This window comes from Penaeus chinensis, chromosome 19 (genome assembly GCF_019202785.1).
Source record: "Penaeus chinensis breed Huanghai No. 1 chromosome 19, ASM1920278v2, whole genome shotgun sequence".
Taxonomy (NCBI): domain Eukaryota; kingdom Metazoa; phylum Arthropoda; class Malacostraca; order Decapoda; family Penaeidae; genus Penaeus; species Penaeus chinensis.
Window position 1 is genome coordinate 26,831,959 of NC_061837.1, and position 16,336 is coordinate 26,848,294.

The following is a 16,336-nucleotide window of genomic DNA, read 5'->3' on the forward strand; positions in this document are numbered from 1 at the left end:
CGATTCCCTGACCCCAGGCTCTCCTTTGACCACGGCTCTGAACACTACAACTAATACCCCCTCCTCAATGCTGATTAGTACAGTATCCACCCTAATCAACACCCCAGGAGACATTTCTTTTTCCAACATGCTCAACTTCAACAACTATACCCCCACAACCTTCTTCATCAACTACCCCATCCTCCCTTACCTTACAACCTTATTGTCCACCTCCCCATAACACTACCTCCCTCAACACTACTCCCACTTCCACATGCCCCCGTCCTTCTACTACCCCCATCTCTACAAAATTCTTAAATAATCTATTTAGCCCAGCCAAATGGGACCGATTTTCGTGATCCCTCCCACAACTTCTCACACTTTCTGCTTTGACAACCTGTTTTCATTCCTCAAATGCATATACATCCTTCACTTGATCTAACCCCTATACATTACCTTACCCAACCTTAACCCATTTACTCGTCAATTCCTTTGCCCAACTTTGACAACTAATCACTAACTCGACCACCCTTCACTACCATTTACTATAGTGCTACATGACCTTAGATGTCTAGCACATTTATTTTGCTTTTAACCATTAACCATTAACCATTTAAACCCCTCCCAACACAATACTTTACCACAGACATAGTGCTATGTGATCTATGATGTCTTGCACATTTATTCGCTTAAAACTCCCCTCCAGAAAGGAACACTTGAAGACATCCAAAACGTCTAAACATGATCCAAGAGAACTTCTTCCTCAATCACCTTGCAATCCTTGTATTCCTATTCGATCTACATTCAATATATTTGCCCATATCCATCCTCCTCGTCCTCAAGTCCCCCCCCCCCCACCTACCCCTCTTCCCCTAAACACCCTTTGTTTCTTCTCCACTATTCCCTCTACCTTCCCCATTATCCTTAGAACTCCTACCTAGATGCTCACGTGACTCTTACGTCACAACTATGTCCCCTTGAGCCCTCCCCTCCCGATATTCTTCATGATACTTCACCTTCCCCTGTTCCTCTATTTCATTCTCTGGATTATTATTCTACTTCTCCAACTAACATCTCTACCATAGTACCCGTTGATTGTTTTATAAAGGCTCTTTTGGAGTTTTCCTCACACGATGTTACTCTTCCTTCCTCAGACAGAGATACTCTCCATTTGATGTAATCGCCCTATACCCTTAATTTATTTATGTAATGAAAAACTTCTGCCGCGTCAACATCTAATGTCATTAACGGCGCATTAAAAATAGAGCGACATGGTGGGGCTTGAGGCGGAGCCTCCGGGTAAAGATGATTATACAGGGCGATATTTGTGGATTCCCAGAATAATTAATAGTTAAAACAAATAAATATGCCAGATATCAAGGATCATGTGGCATTTTAATAAAGTATTGTGGAGAAAAGGGTAAACATGATTTAATGATTAGGATAAGTGGGCAGAAGATGGGGATGAGAAGGAAAGGAGAAGGACCGTGCAGAATTACCCGGGGGCTTTGCTGTATTTTAAATCCGCCACTAAAGCACTTTGATGCTGACATGACAGAAAATTAACAATGAAGAAAATAATAATGTTCTGCAAAAATGAAGCAGTCAGAAGAAACTACTACTACATTTCTGTCATGTAAACTTATAATCTCATGAATATACCATCAGAAGGCAAAGACACTGCCACGTAGAATCCTTAGCGAATTCACATAGAAATAATATTCCAGTTGTCAAATCTAACTTATTAACATTCACTAGAACTTGGTGCATTTCAGATACAGGTTGAGCTTGACAAATGAAGTTATCAGTTTAACTCCCCAATCCCTCGCTCGTTGTCGTGGGGGGTTTACGAGACAGAGACTGAAGCCCAATGTACGTGATCAGCCCTGCCTTGGCCCTCAGACCTCGCCTCAACTAATCTCGCATGGTCATTTCTTCTCTTGCTTTCCTTTTCCTTCTCTTCTTCATCCCCTTCTGTCCACTTACTCTAATTGTTAACCAAGTGTTACCCCTTTTTGCCACAATATTTTATTGTAAGGTTATGGAACCAACCCATCTTGTTTTACAGTTTGAAATGTGTTAAAAATTCTATTTTTCCAAAAAAATCTACAAATTGTCTTCTTCAGAGATTATAGGATTCCATGCTCCAAGCACCATTACGTTTGCCTTCATCTCATACCGATGATCTAATCGAAATAGACCTAGTAAAAAATCATTTAAATGAAGTCCTAAAAGTTTGTATTCGAGCTTCAGCACACTACTTACAATGAAGTCATTTGAGAAACTAATGTCCCAGATAGCAAAAATGCTCAGTAACTAGGTGGGACATATTTCTCTTACAAACAATAATATAGGATTTACCAAAATAACCAAATGATACTGGTTTTATTCCAGGTTGATATATTTTAGCATTATTTGGGGGCATGTAGAAAGATTAAGATCTTATTGCAGATCTTGCAATCATCAGTTTTCTTTGGATACAGCAACCTTCAATTTAAAAAGGGAAAATGAAAACTCAAAGGCTTCTTGTAAATAAGACATTGTAAATTTATTCACAATTACACAATTTACAGTGACCATTACGCAGCATTTGAATAAATTCATCTGAAATATACTTCTGAAATATATATTTGACGTGCTAGGATAGTAATGTTAACCCAGGATCCGAGTAACCGCTTCCACGTGTTATGGTGGTGCGGGCGCGGTGGGCGTGCATGAGTGGGGGTGCAGGGGCGGGCTTACCTGCGGGGGCAGCTGGGGGTGAGTGGGCCACCAACACTGGGAGACGAGACAAGTTGGCAGCCCACGGGCAGCCCCCGGGGTGTGCGGAGCCCCTGCACCTCCAAAAGCGGCACCTCGACCCAAGGGGGACAGCCGACCAAGGGGCCTGACGCTCGCCAGGCCACAGCCCCCGGGGAAGGGGTCGGAAAGGGAGGACGACTGGCCCCGCACCCACACCACTCCTGCAGCTGATCTTGTTGCTTCACTGTTAAACCAGAGGTATGCCTACACTTTAGCCATGATACAAAGCAATACACAGAGCTGGTATACATTAACTAAACACATTCAATTACATAAAATCAGGTATTCTAATTTTCTGTAACACTTTTTTAATAGGTTATAACTACACGGGGAGGATTGTGACGATAGAAGGATCAAGCTGGGGGGGCAAGTTCCGAGCAGAATTTCCCTCCCGCCTGAGTTGGCTACCAGTTTGGGCTTGGTCTCTACGGGTGGGACGTCGCAGGGGGTTATCAGCCCAGGAGGCCATTAACGTTACCTGCTAACCATAAAGGGCTTGGGGACTCGTGGGGGGTGGGGGGGGATCACGGCAGGGTTTCTCGGGGGCCGGGGAGGGGCGATGGGAAGGGGGAGGGAGGGGTACCAGGAGGAGGGGCTGTAGGGAATAGAGTGGGCAGAGCTAGAAGGGGCAGCATGGCAGGGAGACAGCCATGGGATGCCAGCAGAGGCAACGTGGCATGGAGAGCAGGCCAGGAGAACGGGATCCCTAGGAAGGGGCGGAGCTCAAAGGGAGGAGGGGCAGGTGGAGGTGGTGGGAGGGGGGGATGCTCCCTGGAGACTATTTGGGACTGAAGCGCAGCTAAACCAATCTGGTGTTCTAGGCGCACTACACAAGCCTCTAACATAAAACACAAGCTGGTGTTTATGCCCTGGGGGCAGACTAAACAAGGGATTTGTACAGGCAAAGTAGAGGGACCACAGCGGTAGCCACCTAACTAAGGTGCGTGGTAAACGATATTGATGTGGTTGTGGGTAACCCATCAGGCTTCAGAACCACAATCCAATATTACCACGGCTATCATGTTGCGGAATGGCTGGCGGTTTGGGAGGGGCCATGGGCTCCAGGGAGCACGGGGGGCCCTGGCTCCCTCCCCCCAGCCACCAACTAGACTGACCACAGTGACTCACGGCACCAACCCTGCGACAACACCACCACCCGGTGCCGTCCAACACCACCGCCCAAACTCACACAATTGGTGCGTCAAACTCACCGCTACACCTATGCTCTCAGCCTAGGGTACAATATTGGCACTTTTCAAGTAAACTTCTTTTTCCCACAAAGTTGTTCAGACATCCTCATCCTACACAGGAAAACATGAAAAAAGACAAGGAAAATAAAAGGATTAAAATAAGAAGATACATGAAAAAAGAAGAAAAAAAAAAAAAAATCTTTCACTTGTCACCATTTGACAGATGTATAGTACTCATTTTCATTTCCGTAACTCCTACATTCAGCACAGCAAAGACAGCCTCCTTTGCTGCCATCTGCCAATGCACTGCTGGCCAATACAGCGTGCACATCACGTGGAGGATTGAGAGCCCAGGCCAAGGCCGCCTTTCCTGCCCGGAACCGAGTGAGGCAACCAAGGCGTGCGGCGACCGGTTGGGCTCCCACTCCTCACTGCTAGGGAGAGGGGGGTTCATTCACGCCCTCCTGTATGCCAGCACCTCTCGCCTTCCTGCCACCCAACGCAATGCAGACCAAAATACAACAATTGCAATATAAATGAAGAAAAAACATCCATTGGAGTAATAACAATGATAAAGAACAGGCAAACCAAAAGACCAAATAAAACAAATTATCAGAAAGTTAGCGTGAAATGGCCGCTCCTTCCCGAGGTTTGGTCAAGATCTGCGTGGCCTCACGGCAAGAACTGGAACCAAAGAGAATTGGATGTAAACATGCCTCTTGAGGGTCAGAAGAGAGAGGTGCCAGCAGTTGAAACACAAGTTTTTATTTTTATTTATTTTTTTTTTCTTTTTTTTAAAGACTACTCAGTAGTGAAATTTGTAAAGCTTGGGGGAGGGAGAAAAAAAAAAAAATTTTTGGTTGCAAAAACTGATCCATAACTCAGTTGTTATAGCACAATTTGGTGGGTCTTTAAAAACACATTCACGTCTACACAAATAATTATCACCAGTCTACTTGGTTGCACTTATTACTTAATAAATTAAAAAAGTACAAAATAAATTCCTTCTAATTGAGATTTCTTCCACAAAAGCAAAGAGTCACAAAAGCAGTTCTCTGGTGTGTTTGACAGATAAAATAAATAGAAATAGATAAAAACTCATAAAATTGCCAGGCCTACGACAGACTGACAGGGCGAAGATTTTGAGCGCACTCCACGCCCTCCGACATAAATATAGGCTCACATACCACCAACATAATATATATATATATTATATTATATTATTATATTATATATATTTATAAAATTAGCAAAAAATATGGACACCAAAAGCATGAGACAGAACATTTTTTTTTTTTTTTTTTTTTTTAAGGTTTTTTATTTTTTGTGAAACAAGACTTCTAAATCAAGAGATTTTTTTTTTTTAATTTTGCACACAATCAATTGACAATACTCCTAACTTTGAAGAGTTGGGCAGTTGCTAAACTGGGAAATGGGAAGGGGGAGGGGGAGGGGGAGGGGGGAGTGGAAAACAGGGCACATACAGTAGATCCAAGTGGGCTTGGGGGGGGGGGGGGGGGGAAGGGGGAGGGGGGGGAACAGAAAGAGATAAAGTGGAAGAAGGACGAAGAAAAGAGTAGGACACAGAGAAAGAGGGAGAGGGGGAGGGAGAGGGGGAGAGGGAGGGGGAGGGGGAGGGACTGAAAGAGGGGGGGGGGGCTAGGAGTCCAATGTGGCATTGTGGTGGAAACTAGATCATCTGTGGGTGGGGGGGGGGGGGGGGGATAAACGGCAAAGGTAGTCCGATGATTGGGGGAGGGGAGGGGGTGGGGGGAGAGGAAGGGGCAGGGAGCAAAGGTAGAACAGGGGCTGGAGGAGGAAAGGGGGGGGGGGGGGAGGGGTGAATATGCTTGACAAGGATACATCACGCGCTAAGTAGTCTACGTTTGGAACAATTCTGTTGTATGTCCATGTAAAAGTATCCCAGTTTCATCATCCAAGGTATCGATATCTATCACGGGGAAAAAAGGAGAGTTCCGCTAATTGCTCAGAGGAGAGGCCATAATGTTTCTGAGAGAAAAGAGTGGGGGAAGTGAGAGTGGGAGAAACTTGACCACGGAGTACTGTGAAGCAGTCAGTACTCCGTGGTTAAGAAGTTGAGAAAGATTTTGAGCTTGAATTTGCATCACAAGAGAGTCCTGTGGAGCAGTGGCTTGGGGCAGCCACTGCACACATCCAGGAGAGATAGAGCAAGAGAAGATTTATTTCATGAATATATAGAGATCTTCCATATTTGGGGGGTGAAGGGAGTGGGTGAGGGAGGAGGGACAAGGGGAAAAGGAAAGGGGCAAGGATGGGGGCAGGGGGCCAGGGGCAGGGGAGGGGATACCATTGATCTATATCTACAATCACATTGTAGCGTTCATATCTTTTTTTATTTTATTTTTTGTAAGAAAACAAAACGAGGACCTAAACCAAAAACTGGGTTGAGGAAAGTTGATGTTGTGCCATGCTTGAGGCGCAGGAGGAGCTTTAGCGGGCGAAGAGGGGGGGAGGAAGTCCTGAGGGAGCGAGAACCATCCTCTGAGGAGACTAGACGGGGAGGGTCACTCCGTCCTCCCGGATCCCCCGCCCCATTCCACCCAGCCTGCCTGCCTCGCTCGCTCGCACGGAGCTATACTGTTGCCGCCCGCAGTACCCACACCTACTGGCCATCACAAAAGTTCATATTGTCTGAGGTGCATCCTTTGTATTATGTCCCTGCAGTCATTGAACACTCGGCGGATGTTTTCCGTGTCCACGGCGCATGTGAAGTGAGGGTAGCAATAGTGCTTGCCGTCACCACTTGCCGTGCTTATCCTCTGCAAATGGGAGGAAAGGGGTTTATAATCCTGTTCTGTTTTTTTTCACTCTTTATATCTTATAATTATGTATTATTATCATAATTTTCATTGGTAAGTCAACAAACTCTAGGGGGGGGGAAAATAATGAATTTCAATAAATATATAAATTTAAAGAATAAAATACATGAAAAGACAAAAACACTTAATGCATAATCTAAAGCAATTTCCAATGCCATATTCACAACAAAACTCAACTTTGTTCTCAAAACAAAGTAAATAAGACATTGAAATATACTGAACTGGAGAGAAAACTCACTAGAAATTCATCCCTGATGAAGTACTTTGCGCGCACCACCTCTGGATCTTCTCCTGGTTCCACGGTAGCATCGAGTGGGGTCTGATACCGAGCAAAGTCAGGGAAAGAATCTTCTAACCTGCTCCTCCCAGCCCGGATCTTCTCGGCCAGGAGGTCTTGCTTGTTTAGAAACAGGATGATGCTGATTGTGCGTAGCCACCTGGGAGAAGGCCAAAGTATGAGAGATCCTCCCTGAGAAGGACTTTAATATTTCCTGTACGTGCATCTGTGTGTGATGTATGTATGTGCAGCTTTATAAGAAGCCCTTCTTATAATCTGTTGTATGGGCAGCCTGCATGTTTATAATGAGCATATGATGAAATATATACTGCACTTCCTGCTCAATGCATGCAATTATTCTTTTACAAACACACTTTTTGAGATCAAAATCTTTTTACACAATCATATCATCAAAGAATCATTTTCTTATTTGTTCAGGGAACAACCACACACAAAGTAACTACTGTGTCTGTTGGTTGTGAAGTTTTGTGATGCCACATTTAAACTGGGGTCCAGCAGCACCGGTGGTAAAATTTTGTTTTAGACAATCTCCTCCCGATTTCTTACACATTATCGTGTTAATATTATAACATATCATTATGTCAAAGTTAGCATGGTTATTTAAGTAAAACGATTTTCAAAATTAGAAACAGCATGTGCTGGTTATACCGAGAGGGAGGTGGGTGGGATGTCCTAAGGTTTGTCAGTCCTCAGCCCTCAGCCTTGCTTTTATTTCACATCTCCAGCCACAATCCTAACACCATTGCTCTCAATACAAATAATGTTGCATTAATGTGTTAGTTGCATTAAGAAATTTTGTATCTGGTGAATTACAACTCATCACTACTCATAAGGCATACATACTAATGAATATTACCGAAAAAAATCAAAATGAATATTATTGTTACATTATTGTTATTGTTTATACAATCATTAATATCATCATCATTAATATTATCATCATTAACATTATCATCATTATTATTACCATTATTATTATTATTTTTATTATTATTATTATTATCATTATTATTATTATTATTATTATTATTATTATTATTATCATTATTATTATTATTATTATTATTATCATTACCATTATAATTATTACTATTATCATTAATATCATTATTATTATCACTGTTATTATTATTATCATTATTAGTATTATTATCATCATTATTATTACTATTACTTATATCATTATTATTAAATATCACAATGTCTCATTTGTAGAAACAAGAGAGAAAAAAACTACGACTGCTAAATACAGAGCACTCGTTCAGCCAGCTTTGGGAAGACGAGAGAAGCACGCACTGAACCCGAGAAACCGCTGTCAACATGTACAATCATCTGCCTCTGAACTTAGAATCAATAATGAATAACCATGTGAGGAAATAATTATAGAAATGGAACCAAAAACCAAATACAACTCCGATTGCCTTACATATTGAATAAATATTGAAAAAAAAATGGTGGTGGTTTATACTATGCATCTCCATTTTTTATTTATTATTATCGTTTTTTTTTATCTTCAATAATATATTAATCTATGCTCAAATACAAGTGCTCAATAATCCCCTTCTCCCCAGAAAAAAAAAAAAAAGTAATAACAAACAAAATAAAATCAGGCCCTCCTACAATGCCCCCATGCAACAAAAAAAGGGGGGGAAGCCAAGGACTACCCTCCCGACGTCCCTCCCGCACCGAAATCAACCCAAAAGGACCAAACCACCACCACCACCCCCCCTGAGAGAGATTCATCTGTCCTCCCCCCCCCCCCCTCACCCTGCGCTGTACTACCCTGGGGTGGCACGGTAACCGGGACACAAGCGGCCAAGATAAACCCGAGGGAGAGAGCGAGAATGGAGGACCCCTAAAGGGAGACACACACTAGCCCTTCCTCTTATCTACACCCCAGACTCCCACTCCCCACCCCCCCTGCCCTTACAAGATGACCTCCTCCTCCTCCCTATCCCCCCCAATAACCCCAATTCCCCCCTCCACCCCCCAAAAACAAAACAAAACCCAAAACAAAACAAAAAACCAATCTACCCCAAAACCCTTTGCCTCACCTGTTGTTCCATATACTTTTGAAGAGATCTAACGACTCCCGCAGCCGGTTTTGACTGGGGTCTTCCCGGAGGACCATGTTATAGGAGGAACAAGCGGTGACGAAGATGATGGCCGTGACGTCATTGAAACATTGGATCCACTTCCGCCTCTCGTCGCGTTGACCGCCCACGTCGAACATACTGTGTGGGGGGGAGGGGGAGGGGGGGAAATGGGGGTTAGTATTACCTAGGATAAACTACATACTAACAATGATGATCATTATAATTATAACAACAGTCATCAAACAAAAGTAAACACAAATAAAAATAGGGGTAAGAAAATGAGCACCACGAGAAGAATATGCGGCGAGACGAAGAAATGGATAAAAAGAAAAGGAAAAAGGAAAGGAAAAAAATACACATACTGAAAATAGAGACAGAAAATAAACAGATGCAGAAAAAAATCAATCCTCCTAACACTCAGAGAAGAAACAAGAGGATGATAATGTCATCATAATAATCACAAATATAATCAAAATTGAATGCGAATTTGCATGTGTATGTCCATGTGCATATAGATGTGTCTGCCCAAGTGTATGCTTATGTGTATGTTCAAGTGTATGCATATGTGTATGTTTAAGTTTATGTGTATGTTCGAGTATATATGTATGTTTGAGTGTAGATGCATGTCCAGATGTATGTGCATGTTTTGGTGTATGTCCAAGTATATGTGTATGTCCAAGTATATGTTTATGTACAAGTATATGTTTATGTACAAATATGTGTGTATGTTTGAGCATATGTGTATGTTTGAAGGTAGGTATATGTCTAAGTGCATGTCCAAGTGAGGTGAATGTATATGTCTGGATGTATGTGTATGTTTGTGTGTATGTCCGAGTGTATGCGTATGTCCCAGTGTGTGTGTATGTATGTCTGCGTACATGTGTGGGTATGTCTGCATATATGTATATGTGTGTATATCTGAGTATGTGTATGAGTACATCTGAGTATGTGAATGTGTATGTCCAAGAGTATGTGTGTATATGCATATCAAAGTGTATGGGTATGTGTATGTCCAAGTGTATGTGTATATCCGAGTGTATATGTATATGTCCATAGTATGCGTATGTGTACATCAAATTGCATGTGTATATCAAATGCGTGTGCGTCTGTATATCCAAGAGTCTGTGGATCTGACCACTTAAAGTGTCATGTGGATGTGGATCTTTATGTGAATGTGAATGTTTATGTGGATGTGGAAATCCGAGTGCAAGTTATGTACAGGTGAATGTGCATATAAATAGCTATACAAGTTTCCTACTGCGGGAACACGTGTTCAGTGAAGGTAGGGGAATGGATGAAAGGGGAAGGGGGAGAGGGAAGAGGGAAGAGGGAGAGGGAAGAGGGAGAGGGAGAGGGAGAGGGAAGGGGGAGAGGGAGAGGGAGAGGGAAGAGGGAGAGGGAAGAGGGAGAGGGAAGAGGGAGAGGGAAGAGGGAGAGGGAAGAGGGAGAGGGAAGAGGGAGGGGAGGGGGAGGGGGGAGGGGGAGGGGGGAGGGGGAGGGGGGAGGGAGGGGGAGGGGGAGGGGGAGGGGGAGAGGGAGGGGGAGGGGGAGAGGGAGGGGAATGGATGAAAGGGGAAGGGGGAGAGGGAGGGGGAGGGGGGATCTCAAGGTCAACTTTTACCCTATGACGAGAGAAGAGGGTGGGGGAAATGGAGAAGGGGAAGGGAGGGAGGGAGGGAGGGAGGGAGGGAGGGAGGGAGGGAGGAAGGAAGGAAGGAAGGGAGGGAGGAAGGGAGGGGGGGGAGCGAGAGAGGTATAGGGAGATAGGGAGGGAGGGAGGGAGGGAGCGAGGGAGGGAGGGAGGGAGGGAGGGAGGGTGGGAGGGAGGGAGGGAGGGAGGGAGGGAGGGAGGAAGGGAGGGAGGAAGGGAGGGAGGGGGGGGGAGCGAGAGAGGTATAGGGAGGGAGGGAGGGAGGAAGAAAGAAAGGGTGGGGGGGAGCGAGAGAGGTGTAGAGAGAGGGAAGAAGGGAAAGCCAAACAAACAGAGACAGAAAGCGAGTGAGAGAAAAAAAAACACCCACACCCACACCCACACCCACACACCCCACAACAACCCCCCCCAAGAATACTCACTGGAAATTAACTTTATCTACTTGAAATCTTGTCTCAAAAATGCCTAAGGTGAGGACTCGACACCGCAGAATATCTTGTTCCGTCGGGGTGTAGTCGTTCTGCCGGACTATGTGTACGCGGTCGAGGAAACTGCGGGGGAGAGAGAGAGAGGCAGCGGGTAAGATGATGATCCTGCTGAGATATAATGAGATATAAAATACTGGCGAGATATAATGAGAGATATAATACTGGCGAGATATAATGAGAGATAAAATACTGGCGAGATATAATGAGATACACTCGTGGTGAGATATAACGAGATATATAGTACTAGCGAGATATAATGACGGATATAATACTGGCGAGATATAATGAGATACAATCGTGGTGAGATATAATGAGATACAATCGTGGTGAGATATAATGAGATACAATCGTGGTGAGATATAATGAGATACAATCGTGGTGAGATATAATGAGATACAATCGTGGTGAGATATAATGTGAGATAATCCGAGATATGATCGCGATGAGATATGATCAAAGATATAATTGTGTTGAGATATAATGAGGGATAAATAAGGAATGGTGGACTAGGAGAAAAAGAGAGCGAGCGAGAGAGAAAAAGAGCGAGCGCGCGCGAGAGAGAGAGAGAGAGAGAGAGAGAGAGAGAGAGAGAGAGAGAGAGAGAGAGAGAGAGAGAGAGAGAGAGAGAGAGAGAGAGAGAGAGAGAGAGAGAGAGAGAGAGAGAGAGAGAGCGAGAGAGAGAGAGAGAGAGAGAGAGAGAGAGAGAGAGAGAGAGAGAGAGAGAGAGAGAGAGCGAGAGAGAGAAAAAAGAGCGAGGGAGAGAGAGAAAGAGAGCAAGGGAGAGAGAGAAAAAGAGCGAGGGAGAGAGAGAAAGAGAGCGAACGAGCAAGAGAGAAAGAGAGCGAGCGAGAGAGAGAGAAAGAAAGCGATAGAAAGAGAAAGCGAGAGAGAGAGAGAAAGAGAGCGAACGAGAAAGAAAGAGAGCGAGAGAGAGAAAGTTCAGCGGGCGAGATGCAATAAGAGATAAACACGGTGAGAGTTACCGAGATAATCCTGATGACAGATAAAGACACAGAATGATGGCAAAAGATTAGAGATCTTGGAGAGCGATGACAGGAAACGAGACAAACATCTCAAGCGATAATAAAGAGGAAATAATTACGACCGAGCGATAACAGAGATGTGGCAACGAAGCAATGACAATGAGATAATGACAGAATCACGAGAGATAATGAGAAGGAAAGATGACAATGAGACAAAAGGTAATAATGATCATATAATAATGATAACTATGAAAGATGATGATGATGATGATGATGATGATAATGAAAGATATGAAATGATAATGATAATGAGAAAGACACTATTAAGAACCATATAAGACAAAGCGAGAAAATAGACAGACAGACAGACAGACAGAGAATCAATGAGAAAGATAACAAAGGAACACTACTAATAAAGAGATGGTAAAGCGATAACAATGATGAATCGTCAGAATACAGTATTGGAAATAACAACAATAATAATAATAACCATAATATCATAACCATGATGACAATAACGATGATGTTAACAACTACAACTACAATAAGCACAACAATAATACCTAGATATACAACGATGAAAGTAATTATAATATAACAAGATAATAATAATAATAATAATAATAATAATAATAATAATAATAGTAATAATAGTAATAATAATGATGATGACCCCCCCCCCCATCATTAAAACAAAAAAAATACAAATTCTATCCATCTATAAAAATTTTTTTTTTTTAAGATTCACATTCATGACGCAAGAGGGGGCAGGAGGGGCAGGAGGCAGGGGGGGGGGGGGAGAAGGCAGAAGGAGGGGAGGGGGGGGGGGTTAGCTGAGTCAACTGCCACCCTTTTGACATAAAGTACACACACGAAACTGTCCAAGGGCAAAGTGGGGGGAGGGGGGGGAGGGGGGTTCTCCCTCTCTCCCTCCTATTCTCCTCCTTTTTCTCCTTTTTCTCTCTCTCCCTCCCTCCTAATACATATATACATACATACATACATACATACATACACACATACATACATACATACACACATTTTTATATCAAACACACACACACACACACACACACACACACACACACACACACACACACACACACACACACACACACACACACACACACACACACACACACACACACACACACACACACACACACACACACACACACACACACGCACACACACACACACACACACACACACACACACACACACACGCACACACACACACACACACACACACACACACACACACGCACACACACACACACACACACACACACACGCACACACACACACACACACACACACACACACACACACACACGCACACACACACACACACACACACACACACACACACACACACGCACACACACCCCAAAGGCTATTAATAGACACAGGTGTTGTGCGGCTAAATTTGTTCTGCTCGTCAAACACCTGTTCCGTGTTCGCCCCTACCCCTCCCCCCCCTCCCCCCCTGCCCTCTGCCTTCATTCCAATGTTCTCCCAAAGCGGAGGGAGATGGGGGGAGGGGGGGGGGAGGGGCTTAGATAATGATGATGATGATGATGATGATAATCGGAATAATGATACCATGAAAATAATAATAATTATGATAAAATAATGAAAACGACATTAATAATGATGATCATAAAGATACTTTATATGGTATTCAAAAAAAAAAAAAAAAAAATGACAAGAACTATTAAGATGATAATCATGACGATAATTCAGTAAATAAAAAAATATATGAATGAAAAGGGAAATCAGAAAATCCTTACAAGACGAAATAAACAGAGGAAGAGAGAGAGAATGAGAGAAAGGGAGAGAGGGAGAGAGGGAGGGGAAGAGGGAGAGGGAGAGAGAGAGGGAGAGAGAGAGAGGGAGAGGAGGGGGAGAGGGAGAGAGGGAGAGGGAGAGGAAGAGAGGAAAGGAGGAGAGGGGAGAGGAGAGAAGAGAAGGGGAGAAGACGAGAGAGTAGGAAAGGGAAGGGGAGGAGGGAGGGCGAATGGAGAGGGCCAGATAGAGAGAGAGAGAGCGAGGGGTGGAGGAGAGACCCCGAGAAAAAGGAGAGGGGGGCGAGCAGGGGACAGAGAAAGCCTGAACCCCCCAAGAAGATTGAGGAAGAACAAACAAACCCAGTTAAACATTTAGGAGAAGGAGGGAAGAAGGGGGGGGGGGGGCAAAGGGGGAGAAAAAGGGGGGGGAGGGGGGAAACCCCAGGGGAAAGGGGAAAGAGGAGTGAGGGGGAAGAGGGGGAGGGGAGGGGAAGAGGAAGGGGGGAAAGGGGGAAGGGAATGGAGGGGGGAGGAGGAAGGGGAGGAGGGAGGAAAAGGAGGAGAGAGAGAGAAAAAAGGAAAGGGGGAAGAGAGAGAGAGAGAGAGGGAAGGAGAGAGGAGAGAGCGAGAGAGGAGAGGAGAGAGGAAGGGGAAAAGAGAAAAGCAGACGGAAAGGAGAGGAGAGAGAGAAGTGAGAGAGAGAGAGAAGAGAGAGAGGAGAGAAAGAGAAGAGAGAGGAGCGGGAGAGAGGGAAGGAGGAGAAAGAGAAGAGGAAGGAGAGAGAGAGAGAGAGGAAAGGAGAGAGAGAAGAGGTGGAGGGAGGGAGGAGAAGAGGGGGGGACGAAGGGGGGAAGGAGAGAGAGAGAGAGAGGGGGGGGGAGAGCCCAAAAAACAGAGGAGGGAGAGGGAGGAGAGGGGCAGGATAGAGAGAAAAAGGAAGGGGGAGCGGAGAGGAGAGCAGAGGAAAAGGAGGAGGAGAGAAAAAAGAGAGAGAAAAGGGGAGGGGAGGGAGGACGGGAGGAGGAGAGAGAGGGGAGAGAGGGGGGTAGGAAAAGAGGGAGGGGAAAAAAAAGGGGAGAAGGAGAAGAAAAGAGAGAGAGGGGGAGAGGAGAGGAGGAGGAGAGAGAGGAGAAAGGAAAACGGAGAGAGGCAGAGAAGAGAGAGAGAGAGAAAACGAGAGAGAGAGGACGGGGGGGGGGAGGGGGGGAGAGAGAAAAGAGAGAGTGAGGAGAGAGAGAGAGAAAGAGAGGGAGAGAAGAGAGGGGGAGGAGCGAAAAGAGGAGAGAGAGGGGGGCAGGGAAAAGGGGGGAAGGGAGGAGCGAGAAGAGAGAAGAGAGGGAAGAGGGGGGAGAGAGGGGAGATGAAAGGGGAGGGAGAGAGGAAGAGGAGAGAAAAGGGGGAAAGGAGAGAACGAGGAGTGAGGAGCAGAAACGGAGGGAGAGAAGAAGAGAGAGAGAAGAGAGAGGGGAGAGGAGAAGAGAGGGAGAGTGGGGGAGAAAAGGAAGGAGAGAGAGAAGAAGAGGGGGAGGAGAGAGAGAGAGCGAAGAGAGAAGAGAGGAGCGCAGAAGAGAGAGCGAGAGGAGCGAGGAGAGAGAGGGAAAGGAGGAAGAGAGAAGGAGAAGAGAGAGAGAAAGAAAACAGCAGAGGCGAGAGAAAAGAGCGTCGCGCGCATATGGCTCTCTTCTCTTTTCTCTCTCCTCTCTCTCCCCCTTCTCTCTCATTTTCTCTTTCTCTCTCTCTCCTCTTCTCTCCTCTCTCTCTCTTTCTCCTTCTCTCTCTTCTACTCCTCTCCTCTATTCCTTTTTTATCAAATTCTTTTCTCTCTCTCCCTCTCTTCTCTACTCTTCTATCTTCTTCTATTCTTTAGTCTCTTTTCTCTATCTCTTTTCTCTCTCTCTCTTTTCTCTCTCCCCTTTTCTCTCTCTCTTCTTCCTCTTCTCTTTCTCTTCTCTTTTCTTTTCTCTCTTTTCTCTCTCTCTTCATTCTTCTCTCTTCTTTTTTCTCTCTCTCTCTTCCTCTCTCTCTCTCTCTCTCTCTCTCCTTCTCATTCTCTCTCTCTCTCTTCCTTCTCAATCTCTCTCTCTCTCTTCCTTCTCAATCTCTCTCTCTCTCTTCCTTCTCATCTCTCTCTCTCTCTCTCTCTCTCTCTCTCTCTCTCTCTCTCTCTCTCTCTCTCTCTCTCTCTCTCTTCTCTCTCT

General features: G+C 44.8%; 1 protein-coding gene across 1 annotated transcript in view; it reads right to left on the minus strand.

Annotated features, from left to right (window-relative positions):
• Positions 1 to 2,502: 2,502 nt before the first annotated feature.
• The window catches only part of LOC125034984 (guanine nucleotide-binding protein G(s) subunit alpha-like), a 14,788-nt gene continuing 954 nt past the window's right edge, over positions 2,503 to 16,336 (minus strand). Inside the window, exons 2-6 of the mRNA XM_047627029.1 lie at positions 12,349 to 12,358; positions 11,300 to 11,871; positions 9,185 to 9,364; positions 7,071 to 7,269; positions 2,503 to 6,772 (exon numbers count right to left, since the gene is read on the minus strand). Of these exons, the coding sequence (XP_047482985.1) occupies positions 6,626 to 6,772; positions 7,071 to 7,269; positions 9,185 to 9,364; positions 11,300 to 11,871; positions 12,349 to 12,358 (1,108 nt within the window). The 3' untranslated portion in view covers positions 2,503 to 6,625. The remainder of the gene's footprint in view (positions 6,773 to 7,070; positions 7,270 to 9,184; positions 9,365 to 11,299; positions 11,872 to 12,348; positions 12,359 to 16,336) is intronic.